Consider the following 25407-nt stretch of genomic DNA (forward strand, 5'->3'; position numbering starts at 1 on the left):
CAGCAGAACATTGCCCAGAGCATCACACTCCCTACACCTGCTTGTCGTCTTCCCACAGTGCATCCTGGTGCCATCACTTTCCCTGGTAAACGGTGGACACGTACATGGCCGTCCATGTGATGTAAAAGAAAACGGGACTCATCGGACCAGACGACCTTCTTCCACTACTCCAAGGTCCAGTTCCGACATTCGCATGCCCATTTTAGGCACTTTCGATGGTGGACAGGGGTCATCATGGGCACTCTGACCGGTCTGCAGCTACGCAGCCCCATATGCAGCAGGGTGCGATGCACTGTGTGTTGTGACACATTCCTCCCGTAAACATCATTTACATTTTCTGTGACTTGTGCCACAGTAAACCTTCTGTCAGTTCGGACCAGACAGGATAGCCTTCATTGCCCTCACGTATCAGTGAGCCTTGGGCACCCAACACCCTGTTGCCGGTTTGTGGTTTTTCCCTCCACAGACCATTGTCGGTAGGTACTCACCACTGCTGACCAGGAGCACCCCACAAACCTTGCCGTTTCAGAGATGCTCTGACTCAGTCGTCTGGCCAGAACAATTTTGCCTTGTCAAAGTCGCTTAAGTCCTGCATTCAACACGTTGACTACGAGAACTGATTGTTCGCTTACCATCTAGTCTAACCAGACATTTACATATGGTCTTGTTAGGAGATTATCAGCGTTATTCGCTTCACCTGTGAGTGGTCATAATGTTTTCGCTGATCGGTGTATGTGTATTGGTCGGGTGAGTGTGTTATTTGTGTTATTTTCTGATACTATGTTTGTGTATGAAGAAGAGACATATTTAGCAGAGATGGGCCACTTCTATTAAAATGAATGGGAGAAATTGAAACGGCCAAAAATCAACAGATGAAGAAAGGAGGTTCCGCTAACAGATAAAAGAGCCAATCACCTTTTAAAAACAGATATCATCTCAAATCAAATCAAATCAAATCACTTTATTGTCACACAGCCATATACACAAGTGCAATGGTGTGTGAAATTCTTGGGTGCAGTTCCGATCAACATAGCAGTCGTGACAGTGATGAGACATATACCAATTTGCAATAACATCAAATTAACACAACACAATTTAAACATCTGTTATACACATAATTACACTCAACAATATACAAATAATAACATACACTGTACAGTATACAATACGCTGTTTTTTTTTCTTTTACTATATAGATACACATTATTCAATAAAAATTAAAAATTAAAATATTTAAAAAAAAAGTAATATATATATATATAGAATGTACAGTATTGTACTGTATTGACATTCAGGCTGTCGGTTGATAGTCAGTTGTTAAGAGAGAACATAATATAATAATAATAATATAATTTATGACAGTCCGGTGTGAGATATAAGCGTAAGGGTAATAAAGTGCAGTGCTGATGTATTTTGATCGTGGGAGATCAAGAGTTCAGAAGTCTGATTGCTTGGGGGAAGAAGCTATCATGGAGTCAGCTGGTGCAGGTCCTGATGCTGCGATACCGCCTACCTGATGGTAGCAGTGAGAACAGCCCATGGCTCGGGTGGCTGGAGTCTCTGATGATCCTCCGAGCTTTTTTCACACACCGCCTTGTATATATTTCCTGGAGGGAGGGAAGCTCACCTCCGATGATGTGTCTGGCAGTTCGCACCACCCTTTGCAGTGCTTTGCGGTTGTGGGCGGTGCTATTGCCGTACCAGGTGGAGATACAGCCAATCAGGATGCTCTCCACAGTGCAGGTGTAGAACCATGTGAGGATGTGGCGGTTCATTCCAAACTTCCTCAGCCGTCTCAGGAAGAAGAGGCGCTGATAAGCCTTCTTCACAACGACTTCAGTGTGGACGGACCATGTGAGTTCCTCAGTGATGTGGACACCCAGGAACTTGAAGCTGCTGACTCTCTCCACTGGTGCTCCATTGATGGTGATGGGACTGTGTTCTCTGTCTTTTCTTCTGAAGTCCACCACAAGCTCCTTTGTCTTACTGACGTTGAGGGAGAGGTTGTGCTCCTGACACCAGTGTGTCAGAGTGTGCACCTCCTCTCTGTAGGCTGTTTCATCATTGTCAGTGATCAGACCTACCACCGTCGTGTCATCAGCAAACTTAATGATGGCATTGGAGCTATGTGTTGCCACACAGTCATGTGTGTACAAGGAATACAGTAGTGGGCTGAGAACACAGCCCTGCGGGGCTCCAGTGTTGAGGGTTAGTGATGAGGAGATGTTGCTGCCTATTCTAACCACCTGGCGTCTGCTCGACAGGAAGTCAGAGCCCGGAGTTTCTCATCTAGCTTGGAGGGCACTATGGTGTTGAATGCTGAGCTGTAGTCTACAAACAGCATTCTCACATAAGTGTTCTTTTTTCCAGGTGGGAGAGAGCAGTGTGTATTGTAGATGCAATGGCATCATCAGTGGAGTGGTTGTTGCGGTGAGCAAACTGCAGCGGGTCAAGATTGAGTGGCAATACAGAGCAGATGTAATCTCTGATTAGTCTCTCAAAACATTTGCTGATGATGGGGGTCAGAGCAACAGGACGCCAGTCATTTAAACAAGTTATTTTTTAATGTTTTGGTATAGGCACAATGGTGGATGTTTTAAAGCATGTGGGGACTACAGACAAAGAGAGGGAAAGGTTGAAAATGTCCATAAAAACACCAGCCAGCTGGTTCGCGCACGCTCTGATGACACGGCCCGGAATGCCGTCTGGGCCCGTGGCTTTGCGGATATTCACCCGTCGGAAGGATCGGGTTACATCCGCTACAGAGACGGAGAGTGAACTAACCTCTGTAGCTTCAGCCGCGAGAGCTCTCTCCACGAGGGCGGTGTTATTTCCCTCGAAACGAGCATAAAAAGTATTTAGCTCATCCGGTAGAGAGGCAGCGGTGTTCATGGAGGAGTTTTTATTCCCTTTAAAGTCCGTGATGATGTTAATTCCTTGCCACATGCTTCTAGAGTTGGTGGTGTTAAACTGTCCTTCAATCTTGCTCCTGTACTGGCGTTTTGTGGTTCTGATAGTTTTTCGGAGGGCATAACTGGCTTGTTTATGCTCCTCCGCGTTCCCGGAATTAAAAGCGGAGGTCCGCACATTAAGTGCCGCGCGAACATCGCTATTGATCCATGGCTTCTGATTCAGATAGATCCGTATTGTCCTGGTTGGAATCACTTCCTCTACGCACGTTCTGATGAAACACATTACGCTATCAGTGTAAAGCTTGATGTCGTCATCAGAGGCGGACCGGAACATCTCCCAGTCTGTGTGATCAAAACAGTCCTGTAGCGTAGAGTCTGATTGGTCTGACCAGCACTGGATTGTTCTGAGGGTGGGTGCTTCCTGTTTCAGTTTCTGCCTGTAAGCGGGCAGAAGCAGAATGGGAGAGTGGTCCAATTTGCCAAATGGTGGGCGGGGGAGGGATTTGTAGCCATCCCGGAACGGAGAGTAGCAATGGTCCAAAACCCAGTCCCCTCATGTGTTGAAACTAATGTGCTGGTGATATTTTGGTGCGACTGATTTTAAACTGGCTTTATTAAAGTCCCCGGTCACAATGAACACGGCCTCAGGGTGCGCGGTTTCCTGCTCACTTATACTCCCATACAGTTCCTTGAGTGCCCGGTCTGTCGGCTTGTGGGGGGATGTACACAGCAGTGATAATGACCGCTGTGAATTCCCTCGGTAGCCAGAATGGTCGACACAGAAGCATAAGAAATTCCAGATCAGGAGAACAGAAAGACTTGATAGAATGTACGTTCCTCTGATCACACCAGGATTTGTTGATCATAAAACATACACCACCTCCTCTAGTTTTACCTGAGAGGTCTTTCGCTCTGTCCGCTCGGTGCACGGAGAACCCCGCGGGTTCAATGGCTGAGTCTGGAATCTCCGCAGACATCCAAATTTCTGCAGATAATGCAGCAGTCCCTCGTCTCTCGTTGGAAAGAGATCTGCGCTTTCAGCTCGCAGAGCTTGTTATCCAGAGACTGAACATTTGCCAATAGAATAGTGGGTAGTGGGGGTCGATTTGCGCGGCCTCTTACTCTGATGAGAACGCCGGCTCTGTTTCCCCTTTTCCTCCTGCGTTTCCGCGGCCGTGCTGCCCAGACAAAGGGCTCCGCTTGCGTGTTTGTAAACAGCGGGTCGGCATTGAGGAATGTGAAGTCCGGTTTTCGGTGTGAGATCGCTGAACCAATGTCCAAAAGTGTTTGTCTGTCATAGACAATAAGGCAGACAACATCCAAGACAAAAAACATAAGAATTGTGAACAAAACAAACAAAACATTGCTATGTTGTGTCGGAGCTCGCAACGCAGCAGCCATACTCGGCGCCATCTTGAGTCCAATCTGTCAATTAACTTGAGAACGCACATGCACATTAGCTGTGCAAGCCGGGAAAAGTTTTTTTTTTTTTTTGCTGTTATCTGAGGTAACGAAGCACAATTTATTATTCTGTGCTGTCAGATTTTATTGCTTATTTGAAATTTGTTCTTTGATTGTAATCTTGACCAACCGTTTATGAGATTTCGGTTTCCCTATTCAAGTAGATAGGAGATCACTATCATGAATGGAAATAGCCTCCCGAGAGCATTCCAAAGATGTCCAACAATGGACTGACTTGCTAGAAAGACTTTGATGAAGACAAAGAGTTTGATGAATCTGTAGGCTGTAATGTGCTGAGATTCAGAATGACACTGAGGCTGGACTAGACCTTTGATGGCTTCCATGACTTCCTGCTGGGTTCAAGCCTTTCCATATAAAATACTGAAGCAGTCAGCAATTTCCTACTCCGCTTTATCTGCTGTCACAATAATATTCCAGAAATATGTGTAAATCACTTTCAGAGCATAGAGACATGTTTGTATTAATGATTACGACAATGTAGGACAGTTTAGGACAGTTTAATCCATTTATCAACTCATTATTAATTGGATGTAATTAAATGTAACTTCATCTAACATAACTGCAACTCCTCTTTTTTATGTTCTGTGCCACCGGAAAAAATCACAGGATATTCTTCAGATGTAAACATTCCTGTGTCCATCCACCTTGACTCACTTATCCCAAGGATTTTATTTTCAGTCTTTTCATTTCTATCTTTATATTTTCTAGTCTTCCAGCGTGGTACATTGTTCTTGCATTCCATGTTCCTACTCTCAGCAACTTTTTGCATAAATTCATATTTTGCTTCTGCACGGTAGCATGATGATGGTAGGGTCCCACCCAGTGCATATGGGAATCCCTACCGACAGAGAGCATGCCATGCCTTTAGTAAGAGCATTCTCCTTTGCACTGTTCTTTACTTTAGTATTATCTACATTTTTGGCATTTTATTGGCATTTTATGGTATAACTCGGCTGATAATGTAGTGGTTTGCCATTGCCTTCTACAGTGTGGACTGAGGGTGACCACAATTTCCCTTCTCTTCAGTACATCTGCCAGAATTTGCCGCTGACTTCAGAAGTTGTAGCTCATCTGTCTTCCCACCAATGATACACACTACGATATTTGCTAGATCAAACATTGGCCTTCACTGTAACCCTAGATTGGGAGGCTATGGGGTTACCCAGTGCTTGCACAGGGCACTGCCCCCAAGTCTATGGAAAGTGGAGGTGTGACTCACTGTCCCTCCACGGGTTGCCTTATGAAAGGGTCCCGTGCCGTACCCGTCTGGTTCCTCAGACGTATATGACATATTCCTTGGACAAGTCATACTACAAATGAGACAGTTCTAAATAGAGCAGACAGTCAAAGGGTGCTACTCAGGAAGATCCGGAAACAACAACTTGAGTTCTTGGGCCACTGTGTGAGGAAAGAAGGTCTAGAGCATTGGTTCTCAACCTGCTGCCCATCACGCAATGAAATGCGGCCCACAATATGCCACCCACATTTAAATAATGACTTTTAGTTTTACAATTTTTAAATTAATAAATAAATTATTATATATGTATTAAACAAATATAACTTTGAATTATAATGTTTATAAAATAATTTGGGTGATCATATATTATTTTTAGACATACACAGACCTACTATGTGAGCACGTAACTCACGCAATTATGCAGTTAATGAGCACATGCAAGCACGTGCTTTGGCAGAATTAAAACAGTCATCAGCAGCCATTAGTTCGGTAAAATTAGGGATCAAAATGGACAAATTTGTTATTAGGGGAGAGAAATGAAATGAGGAAAATGCCAACGAAGGAACACATGCGAACAAGAAGAGTCGAAGCATCAGCAGCGAAGGTAGGACAGTGCTGGAAGAATGGAAGAACCAGTTTGCTGTCACTGATCGAGATGGGCAGCCTTTCTGTTTGCTCTGTAGTAAAGTACTGGGCATATGCAAAACCTACAATGTCAAAAGACATTTCGATACCACCCATGCAACATTTGACAAGAAATACCCACCTGGATCTCAGGACAGAGCTCTCAAGATAACTAATCTTGAAAAAAATGCGATTGCTCGACTGAATATAATGTGAGCTAGTTTAAAAGTGTCCCAGGCCATGACATTAGCAACGTTCAAATTTTCATGGCTCCTTGCCAAACACGGAAAACCATTCAGAGATGGGGAACTAGTTAAAAACTGTTTTCTGGAATCACAATGTCTATTTGATGATCTGAGCAACAGGAGCAAGAAAATCCACAGGATAAAAAATTTACAACTCAGTAATGACACAGTTGCACGTCGAATTTCAGAAATGTCTGAGAACTTGAAAGAACAATTAAAAACTAAGCTAGCCACTGCTTCAGCACTCAGTTTGGCAGCAGATGAATCAACAGACATCGGAGATGTTGCTCAGCTTAGCATTTGGGTGAGATGTGTGAATTCAGGAACGTTTGAGGTTACGGCTGATTTATTGGCATTGAAATCGCTTCATGAATAAACAAGGGGTGAGGACATTCATAGAGCACTTAGTGAAGCATGCAAAGACATGAACATCCTCCACCGTCTCCATCACTACTGATGGTGCACCCTCAATGACGGGAAAACACAAGGGTCTTGCTGATGAAATGCGAAAAATGTCCCCTGAACTGTTGGCATTTAACTGTACTGTGCACCAGCAAGCACTGTGCAGCAAGTTAGCTGATGGATACCTCATGAAGGTTATGGACACTGTGGCCAAGGTGGTCAACTTCATTCGAGCAGGCCCTCTACTGCACCGCCGGTTTGTTGCATTGTTGGACGGTGACCTCGTTCTGCACAGCGAAGTGAGATGGCTAAGTCGGGGAAAGGTCATAAATCGCTTTCTGGCTTTACTACCAGAGATAGTTCACTTTCTTGATGACATTGGCGAGGGAGAGAGATTTCCAGTCTTGAGAGACAAGGAGTGAAGAACCAATCTTGCCTTTCTTGCAGACATCACAGTTCACCTAAACAAGCTGAACCTGCAACTCCAAGGTAACGGAAAACACGTCGATGACCTGTTGTGCTGTATTGAGAGTTTCAAAATTAAGCTAGAACTGTACACTGCACAACTCAAAGATGGTGTTTTAACTTATTCCCCACAACTGAATGGTGCGAGTGAGTGTGTGTTGGACACACAACAGAGAGAAAGATTTATTGCAACTGTCAATCAAATGCTAGAAAAATTCATTTCTCGTTTTTCAGATTTTGAGAAACTTCAATTTGTTGGACATTTCATCAGAGAGCCATTCACTTTCCCTGTGGAGAAAATCAAGGACTTGGCTGCAACTTTCGGTTTGCCCTGCCACTCACTTGAAAATGAATTGATGGATGTTCAGGCAAGATGAAACACCCATACAGCGCAGCAAGCATCCTCAGTTACAGAAATGTGGCGAAACATCCCTGGACAGAACCTCAGATTATTAAATTCAAAAGTGCTTCCATATTTGGATCAACATACATTTGTGGACGCATATTTTCTGCAATATCGTGCATCAAGCCACGCCTCCGTGCTCGTCTTACAGACTGCAACTTACAGTCGCAACTTCATTGTGCTGTGACTCCTTTCGAGCTGAATTTCACCAAATTGGTCAGCTCCCGACAACATCAGGTGTCCCATTAATGGTGAGTGTTGTGTTCTTGTATAAGTAATTACTGTCCACAATATAGCACTGTGGTTCCATATGCTAGTGCCTATAAAAGATGAAGAACATGAGTGTGTAGACTACACTAGAGGCTGCCTGTAATGTAACATGCTGGCATTGTTTGCTTGTCCTCCTTGATGTATTATTAAAATCTCTGAAACTTACAAGTGACTCTTCATGCTTACCAGGACTATACATAACAATGAGTAGCATTATACTCTGTTTAAATGTAACTGTCTAGGTATCATGATATTCATAATATTAACTGCTAATACCATATTATTAAATCCGGTTGGTTTGCATTGATGACGTCATATGTAAATTATATGCGGCCCTTGAGACTTGCACTTGGACCGTAGTGCGGCCCAGTCGATAAAAAGTTTGAGAACCACTGGTCTAGAGTATTTATTTTTAACTGGAAAGATTGAAGGAAAGAGAGACAGGGTGGCAGAGAACAACATTTCTTCAGAATATTGCAAATTGGACAGGTTTGGATAAGATCAAGCTTCTACAACTGGCAAAGGGTAGGAAGGAGTGTCATTACATTGATGCCAGTGTCACTGGATATGGCACTTGAAGAAGAAGAAGAAGAAGAAGATGTAATTAAATGTTTTCACATGATTAGGGGCAGTGAAATACAGTGGGATATGAGTTTAAAATTTTTATTATTTCAAGCTAATTAATTTAATGCCACCCTTCCTGTTGAACAGTGGTGTGATGAGGAGGAGCCACTCCCTGGAGGGCATGGCCGGGTTGTGAGGATGCACGCCCTCACAACTCAGTTCAGACTGATGTCTGCTATAGCACCCTTGCAGCAATGTTGAAAATGCAACACATACTTGCATTTTTGTATGTATTGTGATCTGACACATTTTGGAATGCATCAACACACGAAACCAAGCTTGCATAGCTAGAAGTATCTGCGTTCATGTACTTGCGTAGAGTATGAGTTAAAACTGCTGTAATTTCAAACACTACAAGACTTTCCCATTTGTATCTTCCAAAAAAGTGTAAAATGTTTCTGCTCACATAGTTTATTATTCACTGACAATCAAATGAACATATTTCAATATAAACCACTGGGTATTGTGATAGATCTAGCACTAAAGTCTCATTATTTGTAACTGGTATGACCAACCTGGTCTCATAGAGTCACATTATTATTTTTTTTAGAATTACATTAATAAACCTACATTAGATTTTTACGTGCCCCTCTGAAATGAACACTAGAGGCGCTACAACAACAATTACTTTTATTCTCTCTCAAACAAATTGGCAGATCTGTCCATAAACAATTGCTTTCGCCGTTTCTCACACACCATCTTATGACATTTAAACACTTTTGCTAAAGCTGATTAAGTTTTAAGATTCATTTTAATATTTGGATTACATTATAAACTACATTTACAAGCTTGTTTGAGCATAATTAAATCGACTATAGTGTGTTGCACTTGCATTGCAAAAGACTAGGATATGAGATCTGTCGACATATTACCCTAAAGTGTCATAGAAGCACCACAAAATGATGTGGATGGTTTAGCAATCACATTTCTCTTGTCAAATTTGCTTTTATGACACTATTGGTTAGGTTTAGTTTTAAAGTTTAGGGTAGAGAGATATGTTTTATTGATTTAAAACTCAATAGACCATTTACCTTAAAAACCTCATCTGTTTGGGATGGTTAGGTTTAGCTACACAAAGTGGACATTTCGCCTTGGATCTGCCACAATACGTGACCACGTAATATTATTTTATATCAAGAGCCAATAACCTTTTATCAAAAACCAGTCTGCGCATTAGCTGGACCAGCCTGAAAAATATTATTTTTTAGTGTGATCTGAAGAAACACAACTTAGGATATGATTGTTGTCAGATTTGTATGCTAATTTTAAATATGTTATTTGATTGCAACCGTTTTGGTGATTTTGGTCTTTCCCCATTCAAGTTGAAAGGAGCTGTACTTGTGTCCTGCTTGTATCCAATAGAAAGAAAATGGCTGCCCGGAAGCTGTATGAACATGACTGCCGAGTAACCTGACTTGCCTTAAAGGCAAATTTGGCTGAACTCATTTTTCAGCTTACAGTGTTTGATGTTTTACCTAAATGCTATAAGCAAATTTGTATTAAATCCTTGTCGTAAGTCACCACTGGTGATCCAGATTGTTATCAGAAAAACATAAAGGGAGCTTTAATCTGAAATAAGAGGTGTGGAAATCCAATTCAGAAATACACACCAAAGACTACTGAATTTATAAATCCTACAGTTTTTTTGTGTGTGTTACTTAAACTTTGTTATGGAGAGTTGAATGATGTTGCATGTTTGAAAATTACTTTGCAAAAGTTTAAGAGATTAAGCAACAACAGAACTATGCTTTTTCTTTGGGTTTATGGATAATGTTTTGCTTGCTAAAAAGTATTGGTGGATAAAAAATTAATTTCACGATATTTGTGTTTTTAACACACACCTGTTTGTGATTAAGGATACTTAATAAAAGAGCATCTCTGCAGCTAACCTTAACATTTAGTCTTCTGAATGCATCAATTGAGGTATCCTTTTCTCCTTTAATAAAATCCACATGGCATTTGTTCAATATTTCAAAATTGAAATATTAGCATTTTTTTAGTGTGATCCGAGCAAAAGAAGCACAATTAATGATACCACTGTTGTCAGATTATACTGCTGATTTGATATATTGTCTTGATCATAATATTGACCAACCTTCTTGGAGATTTCAGTCTTTCCCCACTGAAGTAGATAGGAGCTGCACTTTCAAAGATGGTCACCAAGTGGACATACTTTTCTTGAAAAAAGGACTTTGCAGAAATACTGCATCAAAATTACCACACTTGTACTGCAGTAAAGAAAATTACAATAATACTGCATCCAAATTACCACACTTGTACTGCAGTATAGAAAATTGTAATAAAACGTTTGTGACAAGGATGAGGGCATGGCCGGGTCGAGAGGATGCACACCCAGCGCTGAGTTGCCCAAAAAGATAAAGGAGGAAACGGGGACACCAGAGAGAGAGAGAGAGAGAGAGAGAGAGTGAGAGAGAGAGAGAGAGAGAGAGAGAGAGACAGACACACACAGACACACGGAGCTGTGTGTGTGTGTCGATGTCTGTTGTTATGTTTCAGTTCAGCGTTTGTGTTGATTAAAGTCTTGTTAATTGTTAATCCTCCTTTCCCAAACCTTGTTACAATGTTGTCCAAATTACCACACTTGTACTGCAGTATAGGAAACTGCAGTAATACTGCACCCAAATTACCACACTTGTACTGCAGTTCTTTTTTGTAAAGGCGAATTCTCCCAAGCTTGCTCAGTGGTGCACACATGACATAACATTGTGGGCAATTTTGTTTATCGCAATAGTCATCGTAGTTTTCTTTCCTACGTCACTCAGGACTTTTATAACAGAGGTCAGTATGAAAACTCAAACAGGGACAGAATCAAAGTACAAAAAAACATCAAGACTAAAGAAGTGTACGTCATGCATTACGATGGGATTGGACAGCACAGAAGCAACCTAAAGCATACATATCACACCAAAAGCCTCCTGAATCAGATCATCACTCTCACATGCTCAGTTGATTGTAGAGATGTTTTCGTGACAGACATTCTAAATCTCACTGAATCAGATCATCACTCTCACATGCTCAGTTGATTGTAGAGATGTTTTCGTGACAGACATTCTAAATCTCACTCAGTCACTTTGTGCAACTGAATGCATGTTTAATGTTCCAGGTCTTCCTTTGTTTTTTGGTCAGCTGGTTATAACACAAAGGGCATATACAAAACATTAGAACAAATCTTATGTTCGGACAACACCCAAAATGTCTTTCAGCACCACCAAGCTAGTGTTACTGAGTATGACATTGCAAGAAACATGAGACTTGAGGTAAGATCCACAAAAAATGGTTTTGCCAAGCATTTATGGAGTGGTATACCCAAGAGTGCTGCTCACAAAAATGTCAGTGTTGGTCTTTCCTACACATTGGAAGATCAACTGAAACCACTATTCGCTTGAAGGCTGGTCTTCAGGTTCGGATACTTTATGACCTTAAACTCCATCATAATTCAGTGATGTAGAGCAAGCTGGAATATGATGATGCTGACAGAAAGGTCCCTGTGGGAATAGAAGGTTTTAAAGCCAGTTTGCAGCTCTATAACGATGATAGATTTGCCTGTGCTCGGCTGATTATCAGAAAGTCTTTCACTGATTGGAGAATAGAGTTCCTGGTGTCAGTTCCTGGGTGGGTTTCTATACTTGTGCTGAAGAAAATACAGAGTCTTATGAAACTTACCACTTATACTTCAATAGACAGGAGTTTTCAGATAGATCTTCAGATAATAATCTTGTGAATGATATCAATGTGTATTAGTCAAAGGTGCACATAGCACAAGGAATCTAAGTGCACTTTGTGTTGAAGAGTTATGAGCAGAAAGCCCACACTGTTACTTGGGAGCAGGAAGACTGAAGTCCAGTGATAGCATCAATGAGTGCAGACCATCAGTGACCTGATAAATAAACATTGTCAAATCACAAGACCAAATTACAGCCAATACTACAGGGCAAAGGTAGGGTCTTTACAAAGTGAGATACTAATCAAGCTTGGCTAAAAGAGTGTAAACAATCAAATCAAAAAGTTGTAGTGCTCATTAAGTAAATCTTTAAATGTGTTGCATTGTATTTGGACCTTACTTTGCCATGCAAAAGGGCTTAATGTGCTGGCTATTTAAATATGTCACACAAAAGCTACAATTAATAAGTTAAAATTCAGTTGAAAGTTTCATTGTCACCCACTTTAAATTGTATTGCAAGTAAAATTACATTGTAAATACAATTAAAATGTAATCTACAGGTATATGTACATCAAAAATGATTATTTAAGCATCATAACAAAGTGTAAATACATTAATTTGGTACTATCCGCAAGTTATTATAGTATATTAAAATGCAACACTCAGTTTTATACAATATGTAACAGGGGATCCTTGCTTCACCTCTCTATCCAACAAGAGGTCCTTTGTCTGAATGAGGACCCCTGCTTTTGTCGACAGGTGCACTATCATGTGGCATACAGCAGAGGGCATCATTGCAGCGTGTTTGAGGAGTTTAGAGACAAGACGTCACTAAATACCCTGTTGGAAATGACTGTAGAGAGACACCTCAGTTGTGAAAATGCAGTTGTGCAAATATCAGTCTGTAATCTCAACATCATTAGTTGTTGTACTGCAAGAATTGCTGTTTTGAGGAAATAATGTTTTCTTTTGTCTTTATATTTAGTTGTGGCTATCCCACTTAGTGTAATTTGGAGGTCAAGGAAAGGTCAATGACAACAGCTTCAGAGTCATGATAAAGGCACCAGCTGTTTTCATATGTGATTTGAAAATCACATTTAATCTGGATTGATGCCAAAATTAGATTAGATTATTGTCTCATTCTTTTGAACATAAGGTATGTCATTAATGTGGTTCTTATTTACTCTCTTATCTGAACACACACACACACAGAGAGAGAGAGAGAGAGAGAGAGAGAGAGAGAGAGAGAGAGAGAGAGAGAGACTCAGGAGGGGTCATGGTGTTCACCATGGTGGGTGAAGACTTTGAGTTCACATTGCTGTCTTGCTGTCTCCCACATGGTCTGTTTTGAACATTAAAATAAGCAGAAACAACATGAGAGTTGTGTAGTTTAAGGTAAGGTAAGATGTAATTCAGAAACAATTGCATTTTGTCTGCTGAATATAACACTCACTTTACTTTTTTATCTGAGATCTTTTCACTTCAATTCAAAACATATTTTTTGTATAGCTTTTTCAGAATACTAATAGAATAGTGTCCTGCAAATCCCCAGTGAGCAAGCCAAAGATGACTTTGGCAAGGAAAAGCTACTTAAAATATTTGGGAAAGATATGGCTGGGGAAAAACATGTGTCATTGGTAATCATGTGTCTCGTGACCAAATTTACATCAAACCTGACGAGACATGTCTAATGGCATATTTGATTTGAGGGCTGCAGGGAAAGGGAAGATTTCAGTGGATTCAGTCAACAATTTTTTGGGGTCTGTTAATCACACAAAATTATTGTATGACTTCAGAAGACTTGAGTGATATGGACTACTTTTATTATGCTTTTATGGTGTTTTTTATTTGTCCTTTCTGAAGTTTGACAGACATGGTAACTATAAACTGTCATTGTAAGGGAAAAAAAAGAGTTTATATTATTCAGAACATTCACGGAAAAACAACAGCATATGGGGTTGGAACAATATGAGGGTGAGTAAATAATTACAGAATTATTGGGTGAACTATTCCTTTAAACAGCAAGAACAAATATGTAACCCGTGCCAGGAAGCCTGTGCTAACCTGGTAGTCTGTCATGATGCTGCTACTTTAGCCTTAGTTTATTCTTGTTGTGGTGACAGTCTCCTCCGCCCATTGGTTATGTTTGTACACGTGTTGTGTGTTGTGAGTGCACATGGCTGTGTTTGATTCTTCATCACCATGTGCACTCGTGTCTGTTTGGTCTTGTATGTTTGCACATGGCTTTGTGTTTGTCTTGCCATGTGCGTCCCCGACTCCGCCTCCTTGTTCCAGCATTACTCTTAGTCCTTGTTATGTTAATTAGTTTCACCTATTTCTCATGTGTGTTCCTTCTATATTTTGTGCCTTCTTTCCTCATGCCTCTGCCAGATTGTTTTGTGTGTTCATGAGTTTGCCAGTCCATGTTTTCAGTCAGTTCCTGTACGCCTCGGTTTTGTCTTTATTTTGATTTACCTGTTTGTGTTATTTTCTCCCTTGTGAGAGTGTTTGTTTCTGTTTTTTCCCCCCCATTATTTTAAATAAAGCCCTTTTTCACTTGCCTCCTGCGTTTGGGTGCCTCAACATTTCTTGACAGTAGTCCTAAAGGAAATGGCTCTACAACCTCTTGTGGATCTTATAATTATCTGTATTATTACAGTAAAAGGCCAAAGTTTTGTTAACTTAGTTGCCATGTTAGCTTAAAGGAAAAATTAACCCAAAATGTAAAAAAAAAAATTCATTCACACCTATCATATCACTTCTGAAGACATGGATTCAATCACTGCAGTCATATGGATTACTTTTATGCTGCCTTAAAAACTATTTTTTTTTTTTTTTAGCTTTAAAGTTTTGTTCATCATTCACTTGCATTGTATGGACCAACAGAGCTGAAATATTCTTCTAAAAATCTTTGTTTGTGTTCTGTAGTAGAAAGTCATACACATCTGGGATGGCATGAGGGTGAGTAAATGAGAAAATTTTCATTTTTGGGAGAACTATTCCTTTAATATGCCATGTAGTCCATCATTAGACCAAGGTGATGCAGGCAGAGATGAGTAAGGTGCATCGCAGTTCAACTGGCCTGGCATTTCGGTGAGGTCTATCCTAAGTCCAAGGTTAAGGCAGTGGCATATGAAGTATCCCATGTTTTTTGGTTGGAGTTGGCATCAGTTCATCCTCTGAAGTACATCGTAATAGACTGAAGTGATATCTGGCTGGCACCGGCTGCATTTAGATTTACAGGGTTTACACAGTGAGATCAATGGTACAGGTCATATCACACAGAAGAGAAGATTCACAAACTGAAGCGAGTGAATTGAGTGCAGGTGCGGTGAATTAGAAATCAGGTGATGAGAAGCGGAGCGCTGAGGGAGGTGCAGAGCCTGAGGGAGGCATGACAATGACAAAGTTTTCACACATACCATTACATGTATTCTGTTACTCCCCAACCCTGATGACTAGCATCACCAAACGGAATTACAAAAATAGTAAGTGCTTTCAAACAGATTTTCAAACACTCACCCCTTTTTTCCAATGGTTTGTTAAACAGATAGTCCTGCCCCAAACTTATGCCATTGGTTGTGACAATGTTGCTGTCAAACTGAAGAATGTTTTGATAGTGCCACAGAGCCACTGTATTTACACTTTATGCTGAAATCAACCTACAGATGTCTTATTAGTTGACTCTACACATTAAGCTGGAATAGGAGAAAACATTTTACTATCTGAAAAATTACATACTTTAGCTTTGAGGTACATTACAACACAATAAATATACAATTTTAGCACAAAACTGTCACAAAATGAAACAGTCAGTGTTGGGTAATTAAAAATAGAAATCCACTACAAATGACTAATTATTTATCTAAAATTGTAATCAGATTACTTCATTGAAAAATTAATCACATTACTAATTACTTTTAAGTTACTTTCTAAAACACTTTTCCACTCAACAAATATAATGTCTATTTTTCTTTCTTGTTCATTGTTACACACAAGTCATACACTCAGCACCTCACATTTCTCCTTCACAATGATTCGTTACATGGCCATAATTCATGTATTCTACATAAATAATATATTAGAAATAAGCATAACCCTATAATGCACTTAAAAGTAATTCAATTAATTGAAAGTCAGTAACTGTAATCTGATTATAAGATATAAATGTAATGCATTACACTACTTTTTTTACTAAAAGTAATTTTACATTTACTAATTACTTTGTAATTGGATTACACCCAACACTGGAAACAGTAAAGCCCTTTCCATATCTTTATCTCCAAACAAATCCCTTCTCAGGATTGTCTTCTACTCCACATATTTTGAACAGTTTTACATGTCTCCATTTTTATTCATTTTAATGTGTAGTCTATTCATTGTAAATGTAAAAAAAAAAAAAAATGTGTCAGAGTTAAGACCACCTGACAGGAGAGACACGGAAAGAGATAGAGTTAGATAGACAGTTAGTAATTAACTACTTTTACAACTACATTAAGCACAGCACTACATTAAAATTGCATTGTAATGGCTGGAGGCAGATAGTCTGCTTGAGCAGTGGATACATCTGGGTTCTGCTGGGAGTAGAGTGCTGATGGGACATCAAAAGCTCAAGTTTTGGAACTAAAGGCGAGGAGACAGCCTGCTCTCCTTGAGACCTATGAAGTATTTAGTTAGTCACATAAAGTGCTATTATAGAATCCTCTGCTCCCTACCAATGTCCCATGAAATCATGTTATTATTATATACTATTTTTATTTATTATTATAAGTAGATAATACAGTAGTCACAACTGAAGGGCATTGTTAGGCATGACATATGAAGCATAAAGCTTGATTACTTTCATTATTAGTTTGTTATTACATGAAATAAGGACACAAATTATGGTGAGCATCGTGGATCTTAACACAGCTGGAACGCTGTACTGACCAACAAGCATCACGGACCGGAACTATCCATATTTATATTGGGAATTAGTGCAATATTAATAATGAGAAGAGGAAAAAGAAGAAGAAAAAGAAGATAAGTAAAAAAGAGAAACTGCTGTGTCTTCGTCACATGCATTTTCCTGAATGAAACGAGGGGAAACTGAATAAAGCTTCTTTTGAGGATAAATAATAACGAATGAAGGCATGAATCAAAGAGTGCTTATATAGCTGGAAAGGGTGAATGAAAGCGCAGAAACCGCATTACCGATCATGACCAAGGGGTGGCAGCACACAATGCGAACACATGTTCACAGGAAATTTGAGGTTGCATGTGGATGTCATATACCAACATAGTGATGGGTACACATATAGCCATAAAAGTGCAGACTCCGACAAGCGAAAGCCCCGACGAGAACACAGAAAAATGTGTCCAGGTCGCACAACTTATCCAGAGCTCGTGAAAACATGAGAGGCCACCGGAGAGACGAGCTCCATCTGAACTGCACGGAGCGCCACCCGCGTTTATTTTGTTGATCGAGAAAAGTTTCATGAAGATACAATGTTTATGAATGGGAGTTTTCTGAACACCACTGCGCTGGACCCTAGCGAGCAAGCACTTCACCGGCCGCCCTGGGTCACTACTACTCTAGGGTGTTTCCTCATATTCACTATAGTGGTGGATATTTTAGGAAACCTGCTGGTGATTTTCTCCGTCTACAGAAACAAGAAACTTCGGAACGCAGGTGAGTTGCGCGCGCGAGGCTCAGGTATATTCCCATTTCACACGTGGGACACTTTTAGTTCACATTCACAGTTCAAAAGATGCTGTTTAAGATTAAAGCAGGAACACGGGAGAGGATACATCAAACAACATCACTGACAGGCAGGATTCAGAGAGAAGAGCACACTCTCGTGCCATGGTAGCATTCCTGGTACACGCGCCCGTTTACAATTACGATGCATATCAATGATATACTGAAGATTTTGTTTCTTTACTGTGTCCAATTTCAAAAGCAAGCAACACACTTCAAACTAGAAATGTGTCCGTGTTTTACTCGCGGCTGTTTGGAAAAGATGCGTCATCATTGTTGATAAATTAATACCAGAGCTCAGAACTACAAAATAAAGCCAATATATATATATATATATATATATATATATATATATATATATATATATATATATATATATATATATATATATATATATAAACTGTTGCAATATATTGCTACAGTTTAATGTTTATGTTAAAGTGTTATTTACACGTGTAAGTATATATTAACAACCTATAATTACGGAGCAACTTGTAAATAAACTTTTGATAATATTAGGCGAACATATCACACTGTAACGCGCCTTTTTAATAATTTGTTTCATTTGTATTTTTTTGTTAATTGGTAGTGGAAATATCAAAACACATGTTAATTGAGTGTCACATTAACCCCATATCTAGAGTACAGACTCCATAAATGTTGCTATAAAGGTATACATTTTGGACTCCACATCTGTGTACCTGTCACCAGATGTGCTTTGGGTCTTCTCTCTCCTTTGCTGTTTCATCTTTAGAGATTATCTGGCACACATCCGAGCATTAAACTCTGAATGGAACCGAGAGGTTATTTGGCTCTATTAAGGAACATGAACACGTTTGATTGACGCGCCGTGCCGGATATATGGCAGTTTATTTTGGCATTCAGCTGTCCACACCAGTATGAAGTGCCATGGGATTGCATTTCATGTCCTGTCAATCACGGACTGGGAAAATAACACGCGGAAAGGAAACCGGTCTAAAATCTTAATAACAGCAGATACGTGGTGGAAAATGTGAGCCATACAGACTCTTTGGAAAAACAACGTCAAAGTCAATTTAATTAAACTTTGACCCACATTGTGAAAATTGACAATTTTCCAAGGGGCTCGTTAAAAGCCTGTGAAAAAAAACAAAAACATTTGTAATGTAGAGAAGTGCTTGTTTAGAAAGAGCGCGTAATCCCCTTGGTGCATGAGGAGAAGTGTGTCCAGCTCGCGTGCAGGTGGAGGCTATTTCTATTCCAGTGTCAAGTTCACGCGCTCCCCTCTGTCAGTACTCATGCGCATTTGCGCTGACCGCTCATCACAGAGCTTGCAGCGTGTGCGCCACTCGTTCGCCAATGGAGCATGTGATTCATGCTTTCATTCACTCGATAAGGCTATTTTAATCCCCCATTTCATTTTTAATCTCCAAAAATGAAAGGAATTAAATATACACATGCTCATGTATTACAGTGCATAGACAGACAGACAGACAGATAGATAGATAGATAGATAGATAGATAGATAGATAGAACAATTCAGGGCAATCAAGTTCTCTTATATCTGTTTAAACAACAAAATAATGCATGTGTATTACAGTGTTTCGAAAAACTAGTAGTGGTGGGCAAGAAAACATATAGCATTCATTTATTACATATAATCATTAGTCCAGGTGTTTGTCAGAAGTGCTTATGAAAGCAGTAAAACCTGATTTGACTTAGCCTGTTGTTCTTGTTTGAAGTTGGCGTTCAAAAAGTTGATTGTGTTTTATGAGAAATAATGTAGTTTTTCAAGTAGAGTTTGTCTCCGTTTTTTTTTCTTCTTTAAAATCAACCTGAAACACTTCTTCCATAATCGTCATGGTTACTGGTGTAACCTCCGTTCCCTGATGGAGGGAACGAGACGTTGGTGTCGATGTAGTGACACTAGGGGTCACTCTTGGGAGCCCGAGACACCTCTGGTCTTTGATAAAAGGCCAATGAAAATTGGCGAGTGGTATTTGCATGCCACTCCCCCGAACATACGGGTATAAAAGGAGCTGATATGCAACCACTCATTCAGGTTTTATGCTGAGGAGCCGATATAAGGTCCGGCCATTTCAGCGGGTAGTTCAGCGTTGTGGCAGGAAGGACCAACGTCTCGTTCCCTCCATCAGGGAACGGAGGTTACACCAGTAACCATGACGTTCCCTATCTGTCACTCACTCGACGTTGGTGTCGATGTAGTGACACTAGGGGTCCCTACACAAAACGCCACAAGGCTGAACTGTGTTACGTGAACTGGCGGTGTGTGGTGGGCAGACTTGCTGTGTGCCTCATAGCCAGCGCACCAGGTCGACACGTAACCTCCCCCAACATAGTTATGAGTGTCGAACGGCCCTTTTTGGGGACAAGTCGACTACCCAGAGATAGAGACAGGCTTAACCCAGTCGTGGCCTCTTTCCCCTTCTCTTTTTCCACTCCCTAAAAAAGAAGGGGAATTATCCGACTGGGCCGCCAGGTCTAGTTGGGGGGTGTCCCTCCCAAGGGGAGGACACCGTGGAGACCACACCTCGCCCCAAGAGAGGGGGGGATATTTAAGTGGAAGAATACATCACATGGTCTTTCCAACCATGTGGAGAGCCTTCAAGGTAGATCCTGCCCAATGGGGGAGGAGTTACTACAACATGGAGACTGGGGCAGAGGGGCTCTGCCCAAGGAAGATGCAGTTTGCCAGCAGGGAAACGAACTAGCGGAAGATATAGATCGCATGGGGTTAGCCTTACAGGGAACCGCCACATGCGGAGCACCTACCCCAGAACCGGGCTCTTAGTTAGCGCGTGTACTGGGCCGGCAGCGAGTCTCTCTGAAAACTCGACTGCCACAGGGCTCAGAGGAAGTCAACCAGGGAACAACTTTTGTGAACACTACTGGGAATTAACAGCGCACGTCTTCAGCTCAAAAGGAGGTGGAAGGCGCTATGTACAAGCGATACACCCGGCCAGCTATCCCGGGCTTATCCGCTTGTGTTGCATGCCACTACCTGGGACGAAACCGGTTCCACCCGGAGGTTGAAGAACCTTGCAAAGGTGTTGGGTGTTGCCCAGCCCGCTGCTCTGCAAATGTCTGTTAGAGAGGCACCTCTGGCCAGGGCCCAAGAAGCCGCTACACCACGGGTAGAATGGGCTCGTAGCCCTACCGGGGGTGGCATGTTTTGGGCGAGATATGCCATAGTTATGGCGTCAATGAGCCAGTGGGCGATCCTCTGCTTGGAGACAGCGCTTCCTTTCCGCTGTGCACCAAAGCAGAAAAAGAGCTGCTCAGAGATTCTAAAGCTCTGCGTGCGATCCAAATAGATGCGTAAAGCGCGCACCGGACACAGCAACGACAGGGCTGGGTCTGCCTCCTCCTGGGGCAGCGCTTGCTGGTTCACCACCTGGTCCCTAAAAGGAGTGGTGGGAACCTTGGGCACATAGCCCGGTCGGGGGTCTCAGGATCACGTGAGAATAGCCCGGACCGAACTCCAGGCACATTTCGCTGACAGAGAACGCTTGCAGGTCACCTACCCTCTTGATGGAAGTGAGCGCAGTCAGGAGGGCAGTCTTCAAGGAAAGTGCCTTAAGCCCGGCTGACTGCAAAGCTCAAAGGGGGCTCTCTGTAGACCCTGAAAAACTACAGAGGTCCGATGAGGGAACGAGGCACGGCCTGGAGGGATTCAGCCTCCTGGCGCCTCTTAGGAACCTGATGATCAGATCATGCTTCCCTAAGGACTTACCGTCAACTGCGTCGTGGTGTGCTGCTATGGCAGCAACGTACACCTTCAAGGTGGAAGGGGACAGCCTCCCTTCCAACCTCTCTTGCAGGAAGGAAAGCACTGATCTGACTGCACACCTCTGGGGGTCTTCCTGACGGGAAGAACACCACTTAGCGAACAGACGCCACTTCAAGGCATACAGGCACCTCATAGAGGGAGCCCTAGCCTGAGTGAACGCGTCCCGTCCAGGGGCCAGACATGGAGATTCCAGAGGTCTGGGCGCGGGTGCCGGATGGTGCCCCTTCCCTGAGAAAGAAGGGCCTTCCTCAGGGGAATTTGCCCGGGGGGAGCTGTCACGAGGAGCGTGAGGTCCGAGCACCACGTCTGGGCGGGCCAGTAGGGTGCTTACCAGGACGACCTTCTCCTCGTCCTCCCTGACCTTGCACAGGGTCTGTGCGAGCAGGCTCACTGGGGGAAAACGCATATTTGCGAATGCCAGGGGACCAGCTGTGTGCCAGCACGTCTATGCCGAGGAAGGCCTCGGTGAGGGCGTACCAGAGCGGGCAGTGGGAGGATTCTTGGGAGGCGAACAGGTGCACCTGTGCCTGACCGAATCGAAATCTGCAAATCAGCTGGACCACCTGAAGGTGGAGTAGGGGCTGTAAAACCCCTTCTTCATCTCGGCTGGAGGGACAGGTTCTATCGCGTCCTTCCGTAGGAGGGTAGCGATCTCCGCGCAAGGTAGCAGCGTTTCCGTCTTTCACCAAGGTGAAGTGGACACCCCTGGACCTGGGCGGATGCCCGGCGAAGTGAATCGCGCAGCCGAGTCGGATGGTCCGGACCAGCCCTTGTGACGGACTGGAAAGCGCAAGCCATGCGTCCAAGTTCTGCGCAAGTGGGACCAAAGGGACAACGTCATCGGATGTACCGGCAGGTGGGGCCTCGCGGCAGGGCGGAGCTCGAGGTGCCACACCACATCGTGGCCGTGCTGAGTCCAAGGACATCGAAGCACTTACCTGGCTCCTTGTGACCACCCCCGGAACAGCCTGGGACGGGGGAGGAAGAGACCTGTCCTCGTGACCTGTGGAGACTGTCACATCAGGGGCGGATTTGTGCCACAGCTGGGCGCTCAGGGCAGGAGACCACCGCTGGAGCGCCAACCTGCCAAATGGAGTGGTGGACGGTGGTCGTGATGCCAGCCGTACACACCGGATATGTGACCCAGGGAACAAGGAAACCACTCTTGCTGAGCTCTTGAGTACTGCAGCCACTTGGGCATGCAGCGCAATTAAATGCAAAAGGTAACAAAAAGATGAAGATCTGCTTACCAGCTCCAGAGCAGCGGGTTTCGTTGTCCCTGGGTCGCCCGTCTCAGGGGCGCTTCGAAGACCTCCGTGGGTTCTTCGGTGCCGGCTGTGAGACGGGTGGCGTCGGCTTCCTGTGGTGGGCTCCACGCCGGGGCCGGGCCGGAGGGGCGGGCTGCGGCAGAGCCGGTGCAGTCACCGCAGGGGGACACCCTCGGCGATGAGTAGATGGGGTGCGGGATCTTGAGCTGCGCCGGGGCAGGATAAGCCGGCTAGCATCCATCTACTGCTCTACCATCGAGAACTGCTGGGCAAAGTCCTCGACAGTGTCGCCGAATAGGCCCGCCTGGGAAATGGGGGCAGCAAGGAATCGTGTCCTGTCGGCCTCACCCATCTCGACCAGGTTGAGCCAAAGGTGGCGCTCCTGGACCACTAGTGTGGCCATCGTCCGCCCGAGAGACCGTGCCATGACCTCCGTCGCTCGGAGAGCGAGGTCGGTCGCCGAGAGCAGTTCCTGCATCAATCCCGGGGCGGAACTACCCTCGTGCAGTTCCTTTAGCGCCTTGGTGGACTTGCAGGAGAGCCATGGCGTGCAGGGCGGAGACGGCTTGTCCAGCGGCACCGTAGGCTTCGACCGTCAGAGATGACGTAAACCTACAGGCCTTGAATGGGGGCTTTGGGCACCCGCGCCAGGTGGCGGTGCTCTGCGGGCATAGGTGCACCGCGAGCGCCTTTATCCACCGGGGGATTGCCGAATAACCCTTGGCCGCCCCACCATCGAGGGTAGTGAGAGCGGGGAAGCTGAAAAGATCGGGACCGGGCAGTAAAAAGTGCCTCCCGCGACCTTGTCAGCTCTTCATGCACTTCCGGGAAGAAAGGAACGGGGCGGAGCGTGGCTTTGAGCGGTGCCGCGAGCCCAGGAACCAATCACTGAGCCGCGAGGTTTCAGGGAAGAGCGGTGAAATCCACTCTAACCGACGCTCGCGGCTGTCTGGGAAAGCATGTTGTCATCTCCGCGTCAGCCTGTGACTGGGCGATCGACCCCGAAGGGAGGAGCCCAGCTGAGGCTTCCGACTGGATGAGCCTGCTCTCCGATGCTGCGCTCGAGAGCTCATCACTTTCGCGGGCTCCGAATAAGAGGTCGAACTCGCCGTGAGACGAGCCGGCGGACTCACCCGGAAGCCCGCTCGGGGCAGACGAGCGTGCTGGGGAATGGGAGGTCCGCGGGGGGATACACGGCAGAGGCGGTCCCATTGGGGTCCCCAAATCGCCCCCAGTGCTAGCCGCGCTGGCATCAAACCCATGGGTAAAAGGACCGAGGCGGGAGCCTCTGGCGTGGCTCGCTTTCTTACGAAGGCGAGCCGCGACCGCAACGTTGCCATGGACATATTCTCACAATGAGAACGTGACCATCCACGAACGCTGTCTCCGCGTGAGCAGTGCCCAAACATGAAAGACAGTGATCGTGACCGTTAGAAGGCGAGAGATAACGAGCACAACCAGGAATAACACACAATCGGAAAAGCATTTTTAAAAAGACGCGTCTTTAAAAAGACGTTCCGTGTGTGCGCTCTTTTAGAGAAATATATACTCTTTTAGAGGGGAAAAATGCTCTTTCAGAAAATATACTCTCTAGTTTTTCTGCCGAAGCTCCCAGGGGCGTTCTCTGCAGTGCACCAGTGCAGAGGAGGGAGAAGCCGCTGAAATGCGCCGTCAGATCCAGCAGGTGAATGAACAGTAGTATTCAGCTCAGCGAGCATGACCGTTCGGCTCCGAAGAGAAAATCTGAATGAGTGGTTGCATACCAGCTCCTTTTATACCCGTATGTTTGGGGGAGTGGCATGCAAATACCACTCGCCAATTTTCATTGGCCTTTTATCAAAGACCAGAGGTGTCTCGGGCTCCCAAGAGTGACCCCTAGTGTCACTACATCGACACCAACGTCGAGTGAGTGACAGATAGGGAACTGAAGTATATCTGATTGAAATAGGACATTAAATGAGAAAACCTGTGGGACTTGATTGTATTAATCAGGAATTGATTGGATTGTGAAAAGTGGGTGTTACAAACCAGAATAGAGCCAGGTTGTTGGAGGGGAGAGGTTGAAAAGTAAGAGGGATTTATGTCAACTGAAAAGAAAAGTCATTTCAGAGACAGAGCAAGTTATGTTGATAAGATTACTTAGACAAACATTTTTAAACTGGAATGACGTACACCGATGAATCATGCGCAATAAGAGCAGGAATGTGCGAGGTAAAAAAATGGTAGATGTTTACATTTCTCTTCAGCTCCCCCTTTCATTTCT

At 43.6% G+C, this 25407-nt stretch overlaps 1 protein-coding gene across 1 annotated transcript in view; it reads left to right on the forward strand.

Moving 5' to 3' along the window:
• The first annotated feature begins 17714 nt into the window (after positions 1-17714).
• mtnr1aa (melatonin receptor 1A a) overlaps positions 17715-25407 on the forward strand; it is a 90369-nt gene continuing 82676 nt past the window's right edge. Inside the window, exon 1 of the mRNA XM_051701945.1 lies at positions 17715-18017. Within this exon, the coding sequence (XP_051557905.1) occupies positions 17834-18017 (184 nt within the window). The 5' untranslated portion in view covers positions 17715-17833. The remainder of the gene's footprint in view (positions 18018-25407) is intronic.

This window comes from Myxocyprinus asiaticus, chromosome 7 (assembly GCF_019703515.2).
Source record: "Myxocyprinus asiaticus isolate MX2 ecotype Aquarium Trade chromosome 7, UBuf_Myxa_2, whole genome shotgun sequence".
Classification (NCBI taxonomy): Eukaryota; Metazoa; Chordata; class Actinopteri; order Cypriniformes; family Catostomidae; genus Myxocyprinus; species Myxocyprinus asiaticus.